At 35.4% G+C, this 22,004-nt stretch overlaps 1 protein-coding gene and 1 long non-coding RNA gene across 3 annotated transcripts in view; one reads left to right on the forward strand and one right to left on the reverse strand.

The window, feature by feature from the left end:
* Positions 1-6,380: 6,380 nt before the first annotated feature.
* The window catches only part of adam11 (ADAM metallopeptidase domain 11), a 56,786-nt gene continuing 41,162 nt past the window's right edge, over positions 6,381-22,004 (reverse strand). The window contains exons 21-27 of one of the 2 annotated variants that reach the window (XM_048186095.1): positions 20,636-20,741; positions 20,389-20,508; positions 18,948-19,116; positions 16,777-16,891; positions 11,420-11,510; positions 9,980-9,997; positions 6,381-8,394 (exon numbers count right to left, since the gene is read on the reverse strand). In XM_048186095.1, coding sequence (XP_048042052.1) covers positions 8,379-8,394; positions 9,980-9,997; positions 11,420-11,510; positions 16,777-16,891; positions 18,948-19,116; positions 20,389-20,508; positions 20,636-20,741 — 635 coding nt within the window. In that variant the 3' untranslated portion in view covers positions 6,381-8,378. Of the gene's footprint in view, positions 8,395-9,774; positions 9,998-11,419; positions 11,511-16,776; positions 16,892-18,947; positions 19,117-20,388; positions 20,509-20,635; positions 20,742-22,004 lie in introns of those variants that run through there. The other variant, XM_048186094.1, reaches the window with a different exon arrangement.
* Positions 11,559-17,027, forward strand: LOC125265711. Its single transcript, XR_007184337.1, has 2 exons — positions 11,559-11,708; positions 16,422-17,027. It is a non-coding gene; the product is annotated as an uncharacterized LOC125265711 (long non-coding RNA).

A 22,004-nucleotide genomic window follows, 5' to 3' on the forward strand; every position in this document is an offset into this window, starting at 1 on the left:
CCACAGTCTTAGATGAAATCACCTGAAGATAAGACATTATATCTCTCAAGATCTCAGCAGAGGGGGATTATCTTTTCTTCAGTTATTCTGCTTGTTAATAGCAGGTGTTCATCACTAATGCTCATTTATCGCTTAATTATCTCATTAACTTTAACTCTGCTTCAGTGTTACTTAGCACTATTTAGAGAGGGCCCATATGTACTCCAAGCAGAGTTGATTTAACTCTAGTGATTTTGCTGTGTAGACAGATACTAGAAAAATCTGTGTCCTCTCAACTGTTCCTTCTTGGAGAGAAATAGTATCTGTGTGGAATTCCAGTTGAGATTTAGACCATTTAATCTCTCTATTAGCGTTACTGGACTGTGCAGATTTTAATACTATCGACCACAACATTCTCTTGGTAGGCTCAAAAATTATGTTGGGATTAGTTGTATTGCATTGGTAATGGTATTTATCTGACCATTATCAATTTGTAGCAGTAAATGAGGAGGTATCGTATCAGTCATAAGTTGTGTGGAGTACCACAAGGCTCAGTACTAGAACCATTGCTTTTCACCCTCTACATGCTACAGATTACGTGCTACTGCTCCCATCAAATGCCAGCATGATGTGTCCCGATCTTCAAGCAAAAGGAGCTTTATGAAAACTTTGAATGTTATCAATCCACAGTCTGACTTGTGATGCAGCCTGGTTCACACTTGTGCTCACACCATCTTCGTTCTTTTGCCAAGAGGAGAACTGCCCTGACTAAGCCTATGACTATGCTTTCTCTCAAGGTTTTTTTTTTTTTTTCTCCACCTGATGGAGTTTGGGTTCCTTGCCACTGTCACCTTTGGCTTGATTAGTTGGGGTTTAACGCCTCTGTTTTGTTTGACAACACTTCGAACATCAACAGGAAGTTACTCCGCTCAGGATCGCTTAGAGCACCTTTAAATGAGAACAAAAATTTCAACTAAATCGAGTTGGATGATGACACCACTCACCAAATTTGTTTCATAACTGATGAATCCCGCAACATCAACACTGTTATTAAACTGGATTAAATCAACATTAAACTAACCATGAACTATTGTCTTCTATAGAGCTTTATAGCTGAATTGAACTCATTTCATAATTGATGAACTTTACACAGTTACTGAACTTACTTGAGCTCAATAATGAGACTTCTTCTGCATAGCTACTTTATAGCAGAATTTGAACCACTGTTTGAAGAATGCATCTTCCAGAATCTGGCAGTAAGTTTTGGGAGTTCATTTTTAGTCAATCTCTGCAAAACGGACTTCAGGGTAGGAGATGAACTAAAGGATTAACTCCCAAAACTTACTGCCAGATTCTGGAAGGTAAATTCTTCATACAGTGGTACAAGAGGATGACCTTCAAGAGTCACTCTCAATCTGTCTATAAAGCCTGTATATATATATCATCATATATCTTGTATTTTACAACACTTCAGCTTGTGATTCTTATTAAATGGGGGTCATTTTTAGGATTCTTTACCTAACCTAAGTCTCTGAGATACTGACACCTTGCACTTCTGGAGACTCCATGTAGGTTGTAGTTCTGGAAAATGGTGGCGCTGGAGACTAAAGGGTTCCTGATGGTTTCACACTCAATTCTATACCTTAATTATTCATTCTTTTGCAGTTAATGTGTCTTTTCTTCTCCACCTGTTTTTGTCTGACCCTACCGACTCAATGAGCATTTAACTGTCCATTGGTCATGCTTTAACTTTGCAATTTCTAGTATTGCATTAGTATTGCATCCTTCTCATGGGCATTTAATAATTTTTGACTTTCCAGTCTGAGTTAAATCTCTTTTTTGGCTAATTATTTCTGTAAAAGAAACCGTACCTAATAATTATGCATACCTGAATATAAAGCGTTTTCATTTCCAGCCTTCATTAAGTATATCACTTATAAATGATTAAATACAAAATTAGTAGTTATTAAGATTAATGTGGTTTGGAATTGGTAAGATGTGTTTGGAAAAAAAAAAAAAATATGATCAGAAAATCAACTTGCCGAATAATTCTGCACTCACTTTAGTAGATAAGACCTAGTTTACTTGAATGAATGAATGAATGAATGAATGATACTTGTTAGTCAACAACCACCTCTATAGTCAATTTATCCACTTTTCACAAAACGCCTTTTTCAAGTAAAAGCTTCAAAAACACAAGGAGTGCTAAAACTCATTCCTGGGTTTTGGCCTACAAAAAAACAAAAAACTGAAAAACTTTTACATTTATACACCAATACACTTATTTTTGTATTACATTGGCATTTAATTACAAAAAAACTAACAATAAACATTGCTGCAATGGGATTGCTAATACAGCTGCTTAGGGGAAAACTGTACATTTGACATCTTTTCTCACTACCATTACTTCTCTCTCTACTTTTCTTCTCTTAAGTAAAGTCAAGCGAATGCAATACTGTATTTTTTTTTTTTTTTTTTTTTCTGTTGGAGCAAATGGGAATGTAAAAATTATATTTTGCTTTGGTCTCCCATGTACAGTAGAAGTTTTCCTTGCAGCAGTTCTACTTTCCAAAACTGAAAATGTAAAAAGGTATTTATGTAAATTTACATAAAGTATACTTTTTCTCCCAAAATTGTGTAAAAAACACCCAGCTCAGTAAAAAAAAAATAAAAAGAATAAACGAATGAAAACAAACAGAATAATCACAAAGAAAGGTTATAAGGCTAATAATACTATATAGTCATATCTGTAAAGCTGCGTTGGAACTTGAATACACGTGTTGTTATGCCTGTGGGCATGGATTGCTGTTCATTTTTTTCTCTCTCCCTTCGTTATCTCTGATTGAATTTTCCTCCCCTAAATCAGGAGATCCTTCCACTTATCAATTATCATAAGTCTTCTGTGATTGGCTCATCAGCAGGAACATTGGATAAAAGAAGAGCTGAATGGGACTAAAGAAAGGTGGCTTATCAAAAACAACACAAGAAATGTTCAAGTCTTTATTTATTTAAGCTTTGTAACTTGCAAGTCTCGTCAACATTCCCAGTGTTTTTTTAAGATTAAAAAAAGAATTACATTGCATCTCGTCTCTGAGGAAAAGAACAGAAATGAGTTGTTTTCAACATTTCACTCACACGCATGCTGAGTAGAATCTATTTTTATATGGCAATTGAGAGGACAAAATCAATGATGTGTCTACCTCTCCTCCATTCAGTTAGTTTAAGCTTCAGGTGAGCTATTACAAAATTTACATACAGTCACACCCCGGAAGACATTTCTCCAGGAATCCTTATGTTTTTTATGGCAGTTGTTATACACAAATATACAATAAAACATTGCTACTCTTGAATACTTTCGAAGTTTTTTTTAACTACATATTGATACACAGTAGATACTTGTATTTGTGAAATTTGACAAATCATGACAAAAATTGTCTAGTACATTTGTGTTTTTTGTGTTACAAATACATTTAGACCTTTGCATACAGACAATAATAATAATATACATAAAAGAAACAGTGTTCTGCTCTGTTGCTGTTGGCATTAATGTCGTTGTTTACATTCTGAGAAATTCTCTCCCCAAACATTAGTGACAGAAACATTTTAAAAAACAAGCTTTAATTTGCTGGCAGGCTGTTCTTGGTAATACAACAAATCATCAAGCAAGTCATGGAAAGAAGAAAACTGCTGTTACATTTTTCTGGGATGTTTTTTTTTTTTTTTTCTACCACAGTGCTAATTAATGTTATTGAGATGTTAATTACAAACCACTGGAAATTAGATAGTGTTGCATCATTGAGGAAAATTCTTATTTGTAGTGAGCTTTAGCTGAACCTGATATTACTTAGATGTCATTCAATCTATAAATCAGATTGTTTGAAATTTATTACAAAGTATAATATTTCCATAATAACCCTAGACATAGAAATCTATAGTTTAAAATCTTCACTCAAGGCTAAAACACTGGAACTCAGTGAATGAAATACACAGTGATTTGAATGGAACGTTGGAATGTGACTGAAGGCAATATATTACAAATATGTTATCAGCTATGTTAACAGATTGTCCTTAATAATTCCTCTCAGCATCTATCAAGTTGATGGTTTGTTAACAGAGGTGCTTTAGTGGTCCAAAAACATGCAACCCAAACTATCAATTGGCTGAAAATGTGATGTGCAACATTTAACTCCAAAATCGAAAGAAAAAAAAAAAAAAAAAAAAAAAGTGTCATTCTTTGGAATCTTGCACATGCTCTATATTTGGTGTAGATGTGTGATTGTTGTGTGATTGTGTTTTTAAAGGACCCAATATATTTACATTATCAGAGAATTAAAGACAAATTTCTACGTCTTTAATTTAAATTTTGCTAATACTGCATGTTCAGGTCTGATTTTTGTCTGTACTGTATTTGATAACACTACACATGACCGCATGTACCACTAGTAACTTTTGGAACAGGCTGATCATTGGTGAATGTAACTTTTCTGAAGTATTTTGGAAGGCACGGGAAAGTACGACAAAACATAATTTAGACTGAAGAAATAAATATTGCTAATTAAACTTTACTTGATTCGACTAAAACAAAAGCTTGCATGGATACTTTTTAAATTATTAAGATGAGACAATATTTGTAAGCATGTTTGTATGGAAAAGCACCCAAATTTCTGTAATCACTGTTAAGTATCCACTGTGTACTACTGACTTCATCTCAGTAAACTGGCTCACTCCTCTTCTACAGTACTTTTATTCATTTTTAAAAGTTTAAAAATGCTTAAGTTGTAATTTAAGGAAGTAATTCTCTAATAAGGTATATTAGACTCTTCTAGAAATATGTTTTGATCCATCTTAGTCTCTTAAACATTATTCAGCAAAGCTTGATTATTTACACAATCATGAATAGGTCTCCATCATGCCTAACAGGTTAGAAATAAGAAATAAAGTTAAAGTTCTTGGCTGCTTGGTTGGAGTTTGGGTTCCTTGCCGCTGTCGCCTTTGACTTGCTTAGTTGGGGACACTTGACATTTGATATTCAACAGTGCTTTGATCTGCCTGCATTGACACCATTTTCTTTAAGAGCTGCTGTGCAGCCAAAATTATATACCAGTTATCACTGTAAAGCTGCTTTGACACAATCTGCATTGTAAAAAGCACTATATAAATAAAGATGACTGATAAACCAGCAAACAACACACTCTTAGAAGAAAAAATTCTATATAGAACCTTAAAGCCCCCCTGTGGTGAAAAGTTTTTAACGTTGCTTATATGTGTATGTGGTGTTTTTAATTTGCTTTAAGACAAACCATGTGCAAATTCATAAGTCAACACCGTTGCTGAGTATTTCCTCTTCAATCTAAAAACCGCTTCAAAACGCAGTTTGAAATCGCTGGTGTTTGTGACATCACAAACTACCTTGCAACCAATCACGTCATCGTGCCGGCAGGCTTTAGCATATTATTAACTATGACCGATCTGAAGCGGGGGGGGGGGGGGGGGTCTCAAGAGAAGGTTATCCCAGTACATTTTTCTGTTGATATGAAAAATCGGATAGATTTAGCAATATAGCGGATGTATGATGAATATTACGATGTTATGATGAATTATATTCCTTTCTCCACTGACGTTCTGAATTGTTCAAAGCGTTAAGGATACTGATTGTTAGAAGGCAGTTTTCTGACTCTTGAATGTGAACATGGTTTGTGTAACATTAGCAACACATTATTAGCTGTTTGATCACAGTCAAGCAAAAGGGTAATCGTATTAATTACCGTCATGTGTCCGAAGTTGTAAAAAGTGATACCATTGTGCAGGGTTTACCTCAGTAAGTTGACCAAGTGGATCTCTGAGCTTGTGCGAGTGGAGGCGGGGCTAATTTGCATATTCATTGATCCGCATATATTAAAAGAGGCAAGGGTATAGAGTTTCATTCAAGCTATTTTAAAACATGAATAAAAAATTTCACAAGAAAAAAAAGTTTAAATATGTAATTTTGGTGATCAAAGATGAGTTTTAAGGGATAACATTTTTGACTACAGGGGGACTACAAGGGTTCTGTCAGATGTTTTAATTTAATTAGTTTTAATAAATTTTGTTTTAATTCACTTATGAATTAAGCAGCTTGTAAACAGTGGGAATTAAATATGAAATAACTAAAATGAAATCATTGAAGACATTTCTTCTTATATAGAACCTTTTTGGCATAAAGCATTCTGTAACACTTTATTTTAGAGTCTTTGTTACATATCTTACATGTACTTCCTATAGTAATAACATTATATTATACATAATTACAAGCAACTAACCTTACATCAAACCCTAATTCTAATTATATAGTAAGTACATGTTGTTAATTAATATTACTCAGTACATATTTGTAATTACACTGTAACAAGGGCACCTTAAAATAAAGTGTAACCGAACATTCTTTAAAATTCAGTCAAGAATCATAGAACCCCACTGAACCTTTTTTTCTAAGAGTGCAAAACATTGTATCAACAAATCCATAGCTAATACTGCTATTTTTCCACAAAAATGTATTGAAGAATGATGTCATTTAAGAACTGAATTTTGTTCATTAAAGTTATATTACAAAAGTCTAACAGGATGGAAAATGATCAAAGAAAACTAATGTAATGTCCATCTACACAATTTGTGAGTTTCACATTTCATTACATCCATAATGGCGACATGAAAATGTACAACAGCGTAGAAATCTGACTGCACCTTTTGTGTGTAAACGAACTGCCGCCTTAGTGGGTGTCTTGTTTTCTGCTGGCTGTGCACGAGAATCAATAAGCAGTATGGAGCTGATATGTTGTTTTGTATGATTTATTGTAAATACAAATGCTTCTTTCTTGCTTCTTTCTGAATATTTGAAAGAGAAGTACTGTATTTCCATAAAATAAAAAACTAAACAAAATACATTTATCTATAAACTATTAAAACTATAAGTAACTATTTTTTTTTTTTTAAGTAAATAATCTGAAAATGTAAAAAGATGATAGCCTTGATCCACACAGATAGGTGTCAGTATAAAATCTGAGAGCTCTGTGACATCAGCCAGCAGAACAGAAAGACAGTCACTTAGTGCACCTTTACTGGACAAGATTGTTGTAACATAAAAATGATTGAAAATGTGACTTTGAATATTGTGGTTTTGCCCATTAGTGACGACTGTATACAGTATATCAGTCTGTATACATCTTGTTTCATTCTCGATCCCCGTATTTGTGCTTATTTCTGACAGTGTTATTTTTACAGTCAAAGGGCAAAATAGTGTTGTCACTATTTACACTATATACATACATATGTATCCTCAGCTCAGTGCATTCAAACGGTGTTCCTCTCATAAGATTTACAAATTATACACAATACATATTTTACTAAAATTACCTGGCCTTGCCTCACTCAGCTATGTGCTTATGAAAAGTATAAACTACATTAAACACACAAGCAATGCCTTATTTTTTGTTACATAAAAGTACATTCATATGGTTATGCATGTTTTTTAACTATATGGATGATAGTAAAAGCAGCAAGATTATAGATGTCAGACTAGTATGAGGGTAAACATGGAATGCTAGCAGACATTCCATTTCAAGAGATACATTGTTTTTAGATTTCTACTGGGAAATCCATAAGTATTCGGAGAGATTTTCTCCAAAATGTTTGGGGAAGAGTCTGTTTATCTGCATGGAACAAAGGGGACTTGAAGAAGTCTCGGCTTCTCAGTCCTAAATTATTAGCATTTAAAAAGAAAAATAGTTTAAAGTGATCATGCATAGTGATCTTGGAGTTTGTTTTCGATTAAGGTGGCAGCTCTCTGATTAGTAAATAAATTTTGTAATAATATTAATAACATTTTTGATAATATATTTTGTTTTGTTTTTTGGAAAAAATTAGGAACTGAAAATTCTGACTATTTACCTGAAGTGATGCGCCTTGAGGCGCCATGTTTGAATATGCAGTAATATATCTGCATATAGCGCACAAGCCAGATTGACTATCTTTATGGTGGTTTTTGGTCCTTTTCCAGAACTCAACAATGTGAACTTTCTGCTCAACATCTCATTTTGTGCTCCATGAAAGAAAGAAAGTCAGATGGGTTCGACATGAGGGTGAGTAAATGAGGACTTTTTCCATTTTCTGTGCTAGGTTTAAAAGACCAAAACTGATTACTAATAACTAACATCTCTGAAATTGAAATCAGTTTAAGAATGTTACCATGGTATGTACTGGAGTGTTTCGAGGCAACAGGTGACAGGCAGTAACAGGAAGTAGGAAAGACAGGAGAGAGTGACACTGGAGTTTGGTGAGAGAGTGGAAGACATCGGTAGTTTCTTCTGTTTCCCTCAAAGTTAAAAGAACACAGTGCAGAAGCACAGGAGAGCAGAAGACATGCTTTATCCCCCTCCAGATCTGAAGAAAAGAAAAAGAAAAGAAGGAAAATATAGGAAGAGATAGAATATGTTAAATGATACAATTCACTGAGTACTGTAGTTTATATTCTTTATTTGCCTCCAAAATGAAGCCACACAAGTAACTTCAAATTAAGAAGTTACTAAAGCAATTATATGATCAAAATGGCAAAGGTCATTTATTGTTCATTGTTTTATGAGATTAGGGGATTGTTTCTGTATTGGTAATCCAATGAGTCTTCATTATGGAATTTGGGAATAAATGTAATGTGTTTTGATTAGTGTATTGAAATGAATCAGTAATAAATGCATTGAAACATTTTTGGTCACACTTTACATTAGGTGTCTTTAATTACTATGTATTTACATAAAAAAATATTGTTAAGAACAATGACTTATTGTGTTCTTGTATTGCAAAACAATTTTGCTGCTATTAAGGTGGGATACGGTTAAGGTTAAGGACAGATTTGTTGGTATGGGTGGTTGGGTTAAGGTGTAACGGAAGGATCAACACTGTAATTTTAAATGTAATTACAGGAAATAATTACAGCTGTAATCACATGCAAGTCACTAAAATATAAGTACAACATAAAAACGTAAGTGTACTGTATCAAATTATTAATTTAAATATGTTAAAGACACTTAAAGGTGTTAGTTCACCCAAAAATGAAAATTCTGTCATTTATTACTCACCCTTATGTTGTTCCACACCCGTAAGACCTTCTTTCATCTTTGGAACAGATATTTTTGATAAAATCCGATGGCTCAGTGAGGCGTCTATTGCCAGCAAGATAAGTAACACTTTCAGATGCCCAGAAAGCTACTAAAAACATATTTAGTAGAGTTCATGTGACTACAGTTGTTCAACATTAATATTATATTATTATTATAAAGCATTGAGAACACTTTTTGTGCGCCAAAAAAAACCAAAATAACGACTTTTCAACAATATCTAGTGATGGACGATTTCAAAACACTGCTTCATGAAGCTTCGAAGCTTTATGAATCTTTTGTTTCAAGTCAGTGGTTCGGAGCACCAAAGTCATGTGATTTCAGTAAACGAGGCTTTGCTACGTCATAAGGGTTCACATGACTTTGGCAGTTTGATATGCGATCCGAACCACTGATTCGAAACAAAAGATTTGTAAAGCTTCGAAGCTTCATGAAGCAGTGTTTTGTATACAAAAAGTATTCTCATCGCTTCATAACATTAAGATTGAACCACTGTAGTCACATGGACTGTTTTAAATATGTCTTTAGTAGCTTTCTGGGCATTGAAAGTGTTAATTATCTTGCTGGCAATGGAGGCCTCACTGAGCCATCGGATTTTATCAAAAATATCTTAATTTGTGTTCTGAAGTTGAATGAAGGTCTTATGGGTGTAGAACTACATAAGGGTAAGTAATAAATTACATAATTTTCATTTTTCGGTGAACTAACCCTTTAAAATAAAGTGGGCTCACATTTATTTTAAAAATAAAAACAGAAACTAAATTGACAGACTAAGACGTGAAAACAGCTGGTGTAATATATGCTAGGTGGACATGGGTGTATGACATCACATGTCTTGTTGGGCGGGATCATACCTTCCTCTTCTGATATTTCTGTAGTCAAGAAACACAACAGAGAGAGACTAAGACTGTATTTGTGAAATTAAAGTTATACAAAAGAAACTGTCACATTAAACACTGTGCTGCATTTATCATAAAAATAAGATAAGCGGTCAAGATAATTAAAAGGGTCATATGATGCTATTAACAGAATACATTAACAAGTTTTAAAGTAAAAAAAACCCATTATTTTGCACATACGTATTATTGCAGTACCTCTATTCCCAGTCAGTCTGAAACACTCTAATATCTACAAACTCCAGAGTGCTCTTGACTTAGTGCTTTGTGATTGGCCAAAAACCTCAAGCGTGTGTCGGAAATGTAATGTCCCTCACCATAATCGTGGGCTTCAGGTTCCAAGGCTTTAAAGGGTTAGTTTCACCCAAAAATTTAATTTCTGTATTCTGTAATTAATGACAGAAATTTCATTTTTGGGTGAACTAACCCTTTAAGCAATTGTAAACACACAGTTTACAATGTTGAGCCTGAGTCAGATTCTGAAATGATCAAGCAGATAAACCGGAAACAATTTTGCAAGCACGACCTGAGCAGTGCATTTCACAGTGGTGAGTTTTTAATATTGTAACACTTTTACCTTTCAGATATGATGTTACAATGGTTTAATTTGTCTTCTTCACTCTAACAACTCTAACAAAAAAAAAAAACATACTGAAGTATATTTCTAATTTTGTATACCAGCTAACTTTTGAGTTATACTGCTAAGGAACAGCATTATAAATAAATCTAAAAATAAACCACTGATTCCAAATTTCATCAAACAAAGGGGTTTTGCATTCGCATCCAAACACATGGTCACCGTGATTTTGCCAAGTAAGACATGTTCCTGGATCAACATATTTTGTTGTTCCTGGAACAACATTCCTATCCGAAAATTTAGTCCTAACCTTTCCCAAGCCCTAAACCTAACCCTACCCATAACTTATCCCTAAAATCAGAGGGAAATGATAGTTGAATAACACTGTTGTGGAAGCACCTAACCCAGGCTGTAAGCCTAAACTTGACATAAATGGTAAACTTGTCCCTCAAATCTGATTGGTTGATTGGAATGTTGTTCCAGGATCAACAAAGATGTTGATCCAGGACATGTTGAACTTGGTGAAATCATGTTCACCCCAAACACACAGTGTCTCCACGAAATGGCGAAAGACTACAATTCACTGAATCCTCACTTTCTTTCTTCGCGTATGCCTTTGCTTTATGCTAATATGTTACAGAAGTAATATCTGGATTTCAATCAAGGTGTTTTAACAAGCAGATACATCACATATTAAAGGAAAGGGAAAACATTAAAAAGCATCATATGACCCCTTTAATATTATTAAAGCCTAAGTGATAGGACAATACAGTCAATCACATTCACATTCTTTTTTAATGCAGTAATTTTCGATGCCTTACTTGAAGCCCCAGCCTGTTCCTCCCAGTACTATAGCTGCCAGCAGTATCGCTCCTGCTATGGAACCAATGATGATGTTTGTACCACTCGGACCTGTGGACAGACAGGGAATGGGAATAAAGACATATCTGTCATGTGGGTTTCAGTTTTTCATTTTATGTTTTTATTCATGACTTTTGTATTGTCATGTGCTTTAATTTTGAAGTTTAGTTTATCTTCCATATTCTTGTTTCCTGTATTGGTTATTTTTAGCTTCATGCTCTCTGGAGGAGGCGGCAGTGACATGTTGTGGTAACAACTGGTTTTGTTATTTGGTTATTTGGTTATGAAGAACCTGGCATCTCAAAGACAATCAATGTTTCTAAATATCTGCATTCACTTAGCATAGTGGTTCTCAAACCTGTCCTGGGGATCCCCCACCACTGAACATTTTGTATGTGTCCCTCATAAGACCCAATTCAACTCTTGCAGCATCTACTTATTAGCTGATAGCTCGAATCAGGTGTGTTAGATGAGGGAGACAAAAATGTGCAGTGGTTGGGGTTCCACGGGACAGGTTTGAGAACCACTGACTTAGTAGAACAGGACTCCACATCTGGAGAGTCTGTATAATTTTCTGAATGTTAGAAATGATTTTGCACATGCTTATAAGTCAGGGGTTTCCCAAATATTTTAAAACCAAGTCAGTATAGTCAGTATATTTTAGTTTACCATAAATGCTTGTCACAAGTTGTTAGTATATTCGGCAGTACACTTTAACTGTATTTCAAAATAAAAAGTAATTATGAAATGACAAAAAAGTCACTACTTAATTTAACAATTTAAATTCACAAATTCACTTGATCATATAATCAGTACGCAAAAGGGGTAATAGATTTGGCATGCTGTCCATTACTGGAGATTCGATATTGAATTGAGAAATGTCATTGGAGGTTGGCAGGCTGAGTTACTTCTTATATACCCTTGAAGCATGTTTGGCTGGATTAGATGAACAAGCAATTTAATTGTAAATAATGTGCCTGAAATAGGTTTGTAACGGTATGATATTTTCTGGATTATGATAACCATTTCATAAAATATGTTTTTTCGGAAGATATATATTTATCCATATGTACAGTATATATGTATATATTTATCTGTCCATTTATTCTCCAAACTGCTTATCCTGTAGGGTCATGGCATATATTTATAATAAATGTTACACTGTTACACTTACATTAAATATTTAATATTAGGGAATTATGTCATTTTTATGGAGGTTATAGTTTCCAAATGTGTTTATATTTTTTTTATTAAATTCTACATTTTTTTTTTTTTACCATATAGCAAACACAAAACAAAAGCAGGCACATCACTGACAGATTGCTCAAAGTGGGTGCTCACCAAAAATAACTTAAAGGTGCCCTTGATTCAAAAATTGAATTTACTTTGGCATAGTTAAATAACAAGAGTTCAGTACATGGAAAAGACATACAGTGAGTCTCAAACCCTATTGTTTCCTCCTTCTTATATAAATCTCATTTGTTTAAAAGACCTCCGAAGAACAGGCGAATCTCAACATAACACCGACTGTTACGTAACAGTCGGGGTGTACGGGCGTACCAGCCCATGATGTTCCCAACATTATAAAAGGCATTAGACAAGTGCAGCCAGTTAACGTCTGGAGCTGCACACAGCCGAATCATCAGACTAGGTAAGCAAGCAAGAACAACAGCGAAAAATGGCAGATGGAGCAATAATAACTGACATAATCCATGATAGCATGATATTTTTACTGATATTTGTAAATTGTCTTTCTAAAAGTTTCGTTAGCATGTTGCTAATGTACTGTTAAATGAGGTTAAAGTTACCATCGTTTCTTACTGTATTCACGGAGACAAGAGCCGTCGCTATTTTCATTTTTAAACACTTGCAGTCTGTATAATGCATAAACCAAACTTCATTCTTTATAAATCTCTCCAACAGTGTAGCAATAGCCGTTAGCCACGGAGCCCAGCCTCAAATTCACTCAGAATAAAACTTTAACATCCAAATAAATACTTTACTCACATAATTCGAAGCATGCATACAGTATGCATGACGAACATCTTGTAAAGATCCATTTGAGGGTTATATTAGCTGTGTGAACTTTGTAAATGCGCTGTAATATAGTCGACAGCTGGTGTGGCAGGGAGCACACGATTTAAGGGGGCGGCGCCGAGTGTAAATCAGTGCATTGTTAATGATGCCCCAAAATAGGCAGTTAATAAAATTAATTTAAAAAAAATCTATGGGGTATTTTGAGCTGAAACTTCACAGACACATTCAGGAGACACCTTAGACTTATATTACACTTGAAAGAACGTTCTTGGGCACCTTTAAACAGAAAAAAGTCGGCACACACGGCTCTTGACATTTATTGAAAGAACGTTCTGAAGAGCCTGGGCTTTGTGAGACCAATAAATTTTATTTCAACATGGTAGCCAACTTTAACTTTTTTTCTTAACGTGTCATGTGTGCACTTTTGCGTTTTTTTTTGTTCTTTTCTCCCTGTCAGGTGGGTGTTTATTGGCACACTGCCCATTGCGGCATGATGTCCGATTCGTTGATGCGCCAGCTGTATATCGATGTGAAGTGTTTGGCGTGCGCCAGATCGGCGTTGACCTCGGCCAGTTATTTCGGGACTATTTGTTTCTGTTAACTCACTTGGTGCCAATTTTGCTTTGTGACGTGAGTTTTGTCAAATTATAATTTGTTTAATAACGTCGTGTTGGAGATTTGTTACTGTGTGTGTCGGGTTGGCGTTCATGTGTCTTACCAAATAGCATGTCTGAGAACGTAATCATGAGCTTTCGGCTTTGGTTTTGATTGTTAATTTATACTATGTTAGTCTAGGTTTGTGAGTGTCGCACCACCATGTATTTTTGTTTGAGATTATTATAGTTTAGCTGGGCGTCGTAACGCTGAAGATTTCGGTTTTCTTTTCACATTTTTCTTTTGTTAGTTAGTTTAAGGTTTCTGTAAGGATTGGTTTATTTTGTTTATTTCTTTTATTTGGGCAACACTCCTGTTTCTTTTATGTATGGTAATATTTTCTTCATTTCATCTTTCTAAATTATTTGTAACACCTAACAACGCCAAAGTAAAAATAATCTAAAACTGCTCTGTTTGTTTATCTTTGGTCTACTTTTGAAACTTAACTCACTTAAATGTTATGAGAACATCCCAATTTTATTCAAACACGTAAGACCATATACAGGTACTGGTCATATAATTAGAATATCATCAAAAAGTTGATTTATTTCACTTATTCCATTCAAAAAGTGAAACTTGTATATTATATTCATTCATTACACACCGACTGATATATTTCAAATGTTTATTTCTTTTAATTTTGATGATTATAACTGACAACTAAGGAAAATCCCAAATTCAGTATCTCAGAAAATTAGAATATTACTTTATACCAATAAAAAAAGAAAGGATTTTTAGAAATTTTGGCCAACTGAAAAGTATGAACATGAAAAGTATGAGCATGTACAGCACTCAGTACTTAGTTGGGGCTCCTTTTGCCTGAATTACTGCAGCAATGCGGCGTGGCATGGAGTCGATCAGTCTGTGGCACTGCTCAGGTGTTATGAGAGCCCAGGTTGCTCTGATTGTGGCCTTCAGCTCTTCTGCATTGTTGGGTCTGGCATATCGCATCTTCCTCTTCACAAAAACCCCATAGATTTTCTATGGGGTTAAGGTCAGGCGAGTTTGCTGGCCTATTAAGAACAGGGATACATGGTCCTTAAACCAGGTACTGGTAGCTTTGGCACTGTGTGCAGGTGCCAAGTCCTGTTGAAAAATGAAATCTGCATCTCCATAAAGTTTGTCAGCAGCAGGAAGCATGAAGTGCTCTAAAACTTCCTGGTATACGGCTGCGTTGACCTTGGACCTCAGAAAACACAGTGGATCAACACCAGCAGATGACATGGCACCCCAAACCATCACTGATTGTGGAAACTTTACACTGGACCTCAAGCAACGTGGATCGTGTGCCTCTCCTCTCTTCGTCCAGACTCTAGGATCCTGATTTCCAAAGGAAATGCAAAATTTACTTTCATCAGAGAACAATTTTGGACCACTTAGCAGCAGTCCAGTCCTTTTTGTCTTTAGATGCTTCTGACGCTGTCTGTTGTTCAAGAGTGGCTTGACACAAGGAATGCGACAGCTGAAACCCATGTCTTGCATATGTCTGTGCGTAGTGGTTCTTGAAGCACTGACCCCCACATTTTTGAATGGGGATTGTGTCACAATCCTCTCCAGGGTGTGTTTATCCCTATTGCTTGTACACTTTTTTCTACCACATCTTTTCCTTCCCTTTGCCTCTCTATTAATGTGCTTGGACACAGAGCTCTGTGAACAGCCAGCCTCTTTTGCAATGACCTTTTGTGTCTTGCCCTCCTTGTGCAAGGTGTCAATGGTCGTCTTTTGGACAACTGTCAAGTCAGCAGTCTTCCCCATGATTGTGTAGTCTACAGAACTAGACTGAGAGACCATTTAAAGGCCTTTGCAGGTGTTTTGAGTTAATTAGCTGATTAGAGTGTGGCACCAGGTGTCTTCAATATTGAACCTTTTCACAATATTCTAATTTTCTGAGATACTGAATTTGGGATTTTACTTAGTTGTCAGTTATAATCATCAAAATTAAAAGAAATAAACATTTGAAATATATCAGTCTGTGTGTAATGAATGAATATAATATACACGTTTCACTTTTTGAATGGAATTAGTGAAATAAATCAACTTTTTGATGAAATTCTAATTATATGACCAGCACCTGTAACCACAATAATGGCTTGGTGGTTCAGTAGTTAGCATTCCTGTTCCTTTCTGTGTGGAGTTTGAGAGTCTGTGTGGATATTTATTACTGATCTTATGATGACTGGGCCCAATTTTTCATACAATAATGTACAGTATGCAATGTATTTACACCTGTGTCCCACCCCGAGTAACTTTTTTTATTTCTGCATATTCAAGTTATTCCTTATATGGCGCTGACAGCACCACCCCCTTTATACATGGCTGGTAGCGTGTGATGAAGCTCATCTCAAGTAAATGAAGCCTTGTCTCCACTGCCTTTAAAGTGTTCACTGGACCCCGTCCTAACCTGGACCACACTCCCCTCAGCATTCACAACAAGGACAACAGATCCCCCCCTTTTCTTTGGACACTTTCCTCATGGAAAGTATTTATCCCCATTTTTAATATTTTATGTTTTTTTAATGTTAAATAGACACCTGGGCCTCTTATGATCCTAGTTACACCACTAAACTTGCTAGTATTACATTCTGAACACTGAATGTGTGAAAGAGTGACAGAATGCATTATGAACCTTTGTACTTCTCAGGACCGTCTGGAGGCTGGGGGTCTGGAATGGGGTCATACACACTGCAGTCCTTCCCAGTGTAGTCGGAGTCACAGATACACTTCACCTCATTACTGCACGTCTAACATGGAGAGAGGCAGAAAATATCTAGATAAGCCAAAAGCTGGAAAAAATATCTTGGCTCACATTACTATAGTAAAGCAACACTATCTGGACTAGCAGTCAAATTTACAATGAAAATTAAAGGGTTAGTTCACAGAAAAATGAAAATTCTGTCATTAATTACTCACCCTCATGTCGTTCCACACCCATAAGACCTTTGTTCATCTTTGGAGCACAAATTAAGATATTTTGATGAGAGGTATATGACTCGTCCTTAGACAGCAATATAATCAACACTTTCAAGGTCCAGAATTAAAGACATCGTTAAAACCGTCGATGTGACTGCAGTGGCTGCTTTTGATATATAAGAGGTCATCGTACTATAAAAATATCCTGTACGTTTCGGAACTGAAAACTTCCAATAAAAGCTTTTATTGACACCAGGCCCATTGTACGAATGATCCTGGAATGTGCCTGTATAGGTGAAACGCCGCCTCCGCAGAATAAATCAATGTCTACTTCATCATTACAACGTTAGCCCTGCCCACTGGCATGTTAGTGAGATGAGGAGGAGAGAAGTGCGAGACAAAAGGACAAAAATAACATTACCTTTCAAAGAATCCCTTATGCTAGGAATATGGTTATTTATTTTCAACAATGTGAATGTCTTTATTTCTATTCGGTATTTCACTGCGGAGTCTTTGGTAAATCAATCGCATTTGGCGCAGGTTTTGCAAACACACTATTACGATATGGACTCAACAGTAATGCAACAACATGTAAGTAACTGAGTTACTCCTACTGTTCAAATTCCTGATCTGATATATAATGATTCATGTACAGTCAGATGTTCTTTGTCTATGTGTCAGTAAATCCATCAGTAAACCTTAAAACAGGGCGTTCAAAACAGAGGGCTAAAATCAGGGTCACAAAAATGCCTTTTATTTCTAAATTATAACAATTTTGGATGTAAAAAAGCATACTAACATTATAAGTGCACCCAGAAAACATAAAACAATAAAACAATGCAGTTCATGACCCCTTTAAGTTGGAACCACTGCAGTCATGTCAACTTTTAATGAGGTCTTTAGTACCTTTCTGGACCTTGAAAATGTTGATTATATTGCTGACGAGTCATATACCTCTCGGATTTCATCAAAAATATCTCAATTTGTGTTCGGAAGATGAACAAAGGTCTTACGGGTGTGAAACACCATGATTAATGACAGAATTGTAATTTTTGCGTGAACTAACCCTTTAAGGATGAATGACAATTTTGTTACTTTATGTCAGGGTCAACATTGTCACTTCACTGACTGGCTGCTAATTAAATTTGGACAATATTAAATTCACATCAGACTTTTTGACAACTTCACTTTTGATGTTTTCTGAGAACTGTTTACTCTCGCTTACAACAAAACCGATCTTTGTTTTGTCGATAGTTTGTCCATGCGTGAATATAGTTAGATCTAAAATTCAGAGGATCAACCGTATCATTGATTTATATAGTCATATCACCCAGACATAAACTTGCTCTATGGTAAAGCAATAAGGCAGTATAGATTTAACAGTATGGATTTCTGTAAAGCTGCGTTGAAACAATGTCTATTGTGAAAAGTGCTATACATATAAATTGGACTTGACATGGCGTAAACACAGCAAAAAGAAATGCTTTCTTCTTACATCCTTATATTTTCCATATGTGTGGACATAATCATCATCATTTAAAAAAAAATATTTTTAGTGAGACATTTTGAAGGAAAGAAAAAGGAAAATATGAAAACATGTCTTATATTGCTATGATATATTCATAATATTTTCTTTTGCGGTACAGCAAAACAGATCAACTAACAAATTTGTTATGCTGCATTTAATAGTCTTTGGAAGGACATGAGGGTGAGTAAACAATCCTTTTAAGAATGAGTACACTTTTGTCAAATTTACTAGCCCATGGCAAATGTAACAGTGCTAGAAATGTTAAGAGCATATTTTATCTGGGTCATCTCATTTGATCACTGACCCCAAAACACAGTATGTGAGTGTGATGTTTGATTTGTTAAAGATGAGCAGCTCACCCCATGATCAGAGCACACTTGAGAGAAGGACGAACCGGGACAGGATGACAGGTTGAAGGTTGTGACCGGCAGACAGCGATGGTCCAGGCACATCATATTTGGACCACACGGTGTGCCGTCCTCTACGTACCCGAGATCAGTGCCGTCCTCTAACACTGCATGACCCCCACTGAACACACACAAACAATAGCTCAGTGTTACACAAACACTGCAAAGGTTACTTTTAACACAACCTCTTAACACAAACGTTGGCCATTTTCAGTGGAACCTTGCGCTCCATTTGTCAGACAACAACTTGTGAATGTCAACATTCAGTCCAGTGAATCAATAGTGCTGAAGACTCTGGAGAGGATCAGTAGCTATGTTTCCATCCAAACTTGCGAATTTAACTTTTGGAATGATGCATAACTTTTACGAATAAAGCACCGTTTCCATCCCATCCCAACTGTACATTATTCATTAAATCTTGTCTGTCTAGTCTCAAATAAGTTGCTTGTTAGGAACAATTTTCTTCGCAGAAGCTTTGTGTTTAATGAACTAATAAAACATTTCAACTCGAATACATTTTTTGTGTCCAATTATTTACTAATGTGGAAAGCAGGCATGTAATAAGCAGGGAATAATACATCCAGATGGTTGTTATTGTAAAATGTCTCTTCTCATCGGGGTTCTGATCACTCCATTGGGGTTTATTTTGCAATAACAACCGGCTGGCTGTACATTATCCCTTATTGACTAACCTCTCTGAAACGCTTGATTCTGAATGGTCAGTTGTGACATTCTGTGCTCAGTTATTCAACAATAATGAGAGCAACACTACACTGGGTATTTGAGGCAGGGAATAGTACATCCAGATGGATGTTATTGCAAAATGTCTCTTCTCATCGGGGTCCTGATCACTCCACTGGGGTTTATTTTGCAATAACAACCGGCTGGGTGTACATTATACTTTACTGTCCAACACACTCTCATGGCAATTCGTAACTATTTTATGGTTTGGCAATTCGTACAGTCTCATCCGTACATATTTGTACAATTTGCTTATACCCTACTGATAGTTAAGTTTAGGTGTGGACCTTTCTAAAAATCATAAATTACAAATCACATCATACAAATTCATACAAAATCACCACCTTGTAAAATAGTTAGGTTTTTTTAATGGAATCAGGTTATTTACTTAAACTAAAAGAACTTATGGTATCTGTCAGGAGACTCCAGACTGCCAGAACTATTTTTAATTTGACTGTGTCTTAAAAACATGACACTCGTGCTGAGAGCAGAGACTCAATACAGTGGCCAAAGACCTCCATCTCACCTTAAACCCCAGAATTTTCAGGTAGTCCTAAATTCACCTTAACCAGTATCTTGTTTTCCAGTAAAAAAAATCTGAACATGCTTAAAATAAATTAATTATAGCAAAGCAGCAAATATCTGCATTTACCGACAATCCAGGTACTTGTTCTGGTGGTAGATGGTCAGACTTGTGACTTCTCCATGTAAGTCTCCATACCGTGGTTTCACCGTGATATTAGTGCACAATAAAAATCCGCACAATACATCCCTGTGAAATAACACAGAAAGAAATAACAGTGAAAGACAGAAAAAGAAGAAAGAGAACGATCCTTCCAGCAAAGAGAGAAACAATGTCACTGAAAAGGTTATGAATTGCTGTTCTGGTTGTTACTCACTGTTTATTGCACTGAATCCAGCTGCGTGAGCTGCTGTCCTGACCGCAGTTGCCACGCTCCGTACCCTCAGTGTTCAGCTTCTCATAACACATGCGATCTGCTGCGTCTAATGGCACACATGATCAAATAACTGAACACTATGCATGTATGATTTCAGTATTACAAATAAACAAAATGATGATTCCTTATAGTGACACCGTATGTATTCACTAATAATAAGTGCTGCATGTGGTTGAAATTGTGTTTTTTGTGGTTTGGAAGAAAAGCCATTTTTCTTTAAATTACTTACAAAATAATAGTGGGATTTGTATGAAGTTGATTATTCATAGATCTTTCTATCATTGTTACAATTTTGAGGTTTTTTTTTTTTTCAAATTATTTAACTGTAAATTAAATTGTAAATTTGCAGTAAAAAATACAGTAAATTTACAGTAGAAAAAGGCCCACTGTGGTTGCCAGAAATTCACTTTAAAAATATTATGGGATGGCATAGTGCATATTTGACAAATAACCAAGCCAAATGAACTTCCAAAATCTGCTTTTTACTTTAACGGAACCGTTGATGAAGTACTGGGAATAACATGTTACTTATTAAATTGACACAGAAATTAATAGAAAAAGTAACATGTGACACTTTCCCTGATAAATGTAACTGAAAAATTCTCCTTTCCCATTCTGGGTGAAATCAGCAATAAAGGTCACTTACATTGCTAGCATGATGGGTACTGTAGTTCTAGAGAATATGTGTCATGCTTATCAGTGACAGGAAGTTTTTCTAACTAACATCTGGGGACAACAAATAATAATAAATCTAGGTTAATGATTTGGTTGCATATATTATGGGCTATTAGCAGACATTTTTAAAACATTAAAGTATAGGTATACTTGCAAAATAGGTTTACTTGTATCCAAGGTCAAAAAACAATTTATTTTTCTCATAATATACATTGCAGCATAACTTCTTTTCTCAATGTGTCTAAAACAACTCAATCAAGGATCCAGAAAATCTAAACCGATCTTTTCCGAGAGTCTACCATGCTCTGATTGGTCAGATGGCCCAGACTGTTGTGATTGGTCTACCGCTTACAGCGCATTTTGGAAACAAAACTTCTATTACCATATCTGAATTTCAGCTCCAGAGGCTTCCTGTAACATTTAGTTTGGTTTTCAGTTTCATGTACTTTTAATTTGTATTTCCTTGTTTCCCCTATGTTTCGTTACTGTTTCTTTTGCCCTAGTCGCTAGTTTGTTGTCATTGTTACCTATTGTTTTTACCTGTGTCTTGTTTAGTTCCTCATTAAGTCTTGTGTATTTAAGCCCTCAGTTTGTTTCAGTTCATTGTCCTATATTGTCTATGTATACTGCTTAG

The sequence above is a fragment of the Megalobrama amblycephala genome, linkage group LG3 (genome assembly GCF_018812025.1).
Source record: "Megalobrama amblycephala isolate DHTTF-2021 linkage group LG3, ASM1881202v1, whole genome shotgun sequence".
NCBI lineage: Eukaryota > Metazoa > Chordata > Actinopteri > Cypriniformes > Xenocyprididae > Megalobrama > Megalobrama amblycephala.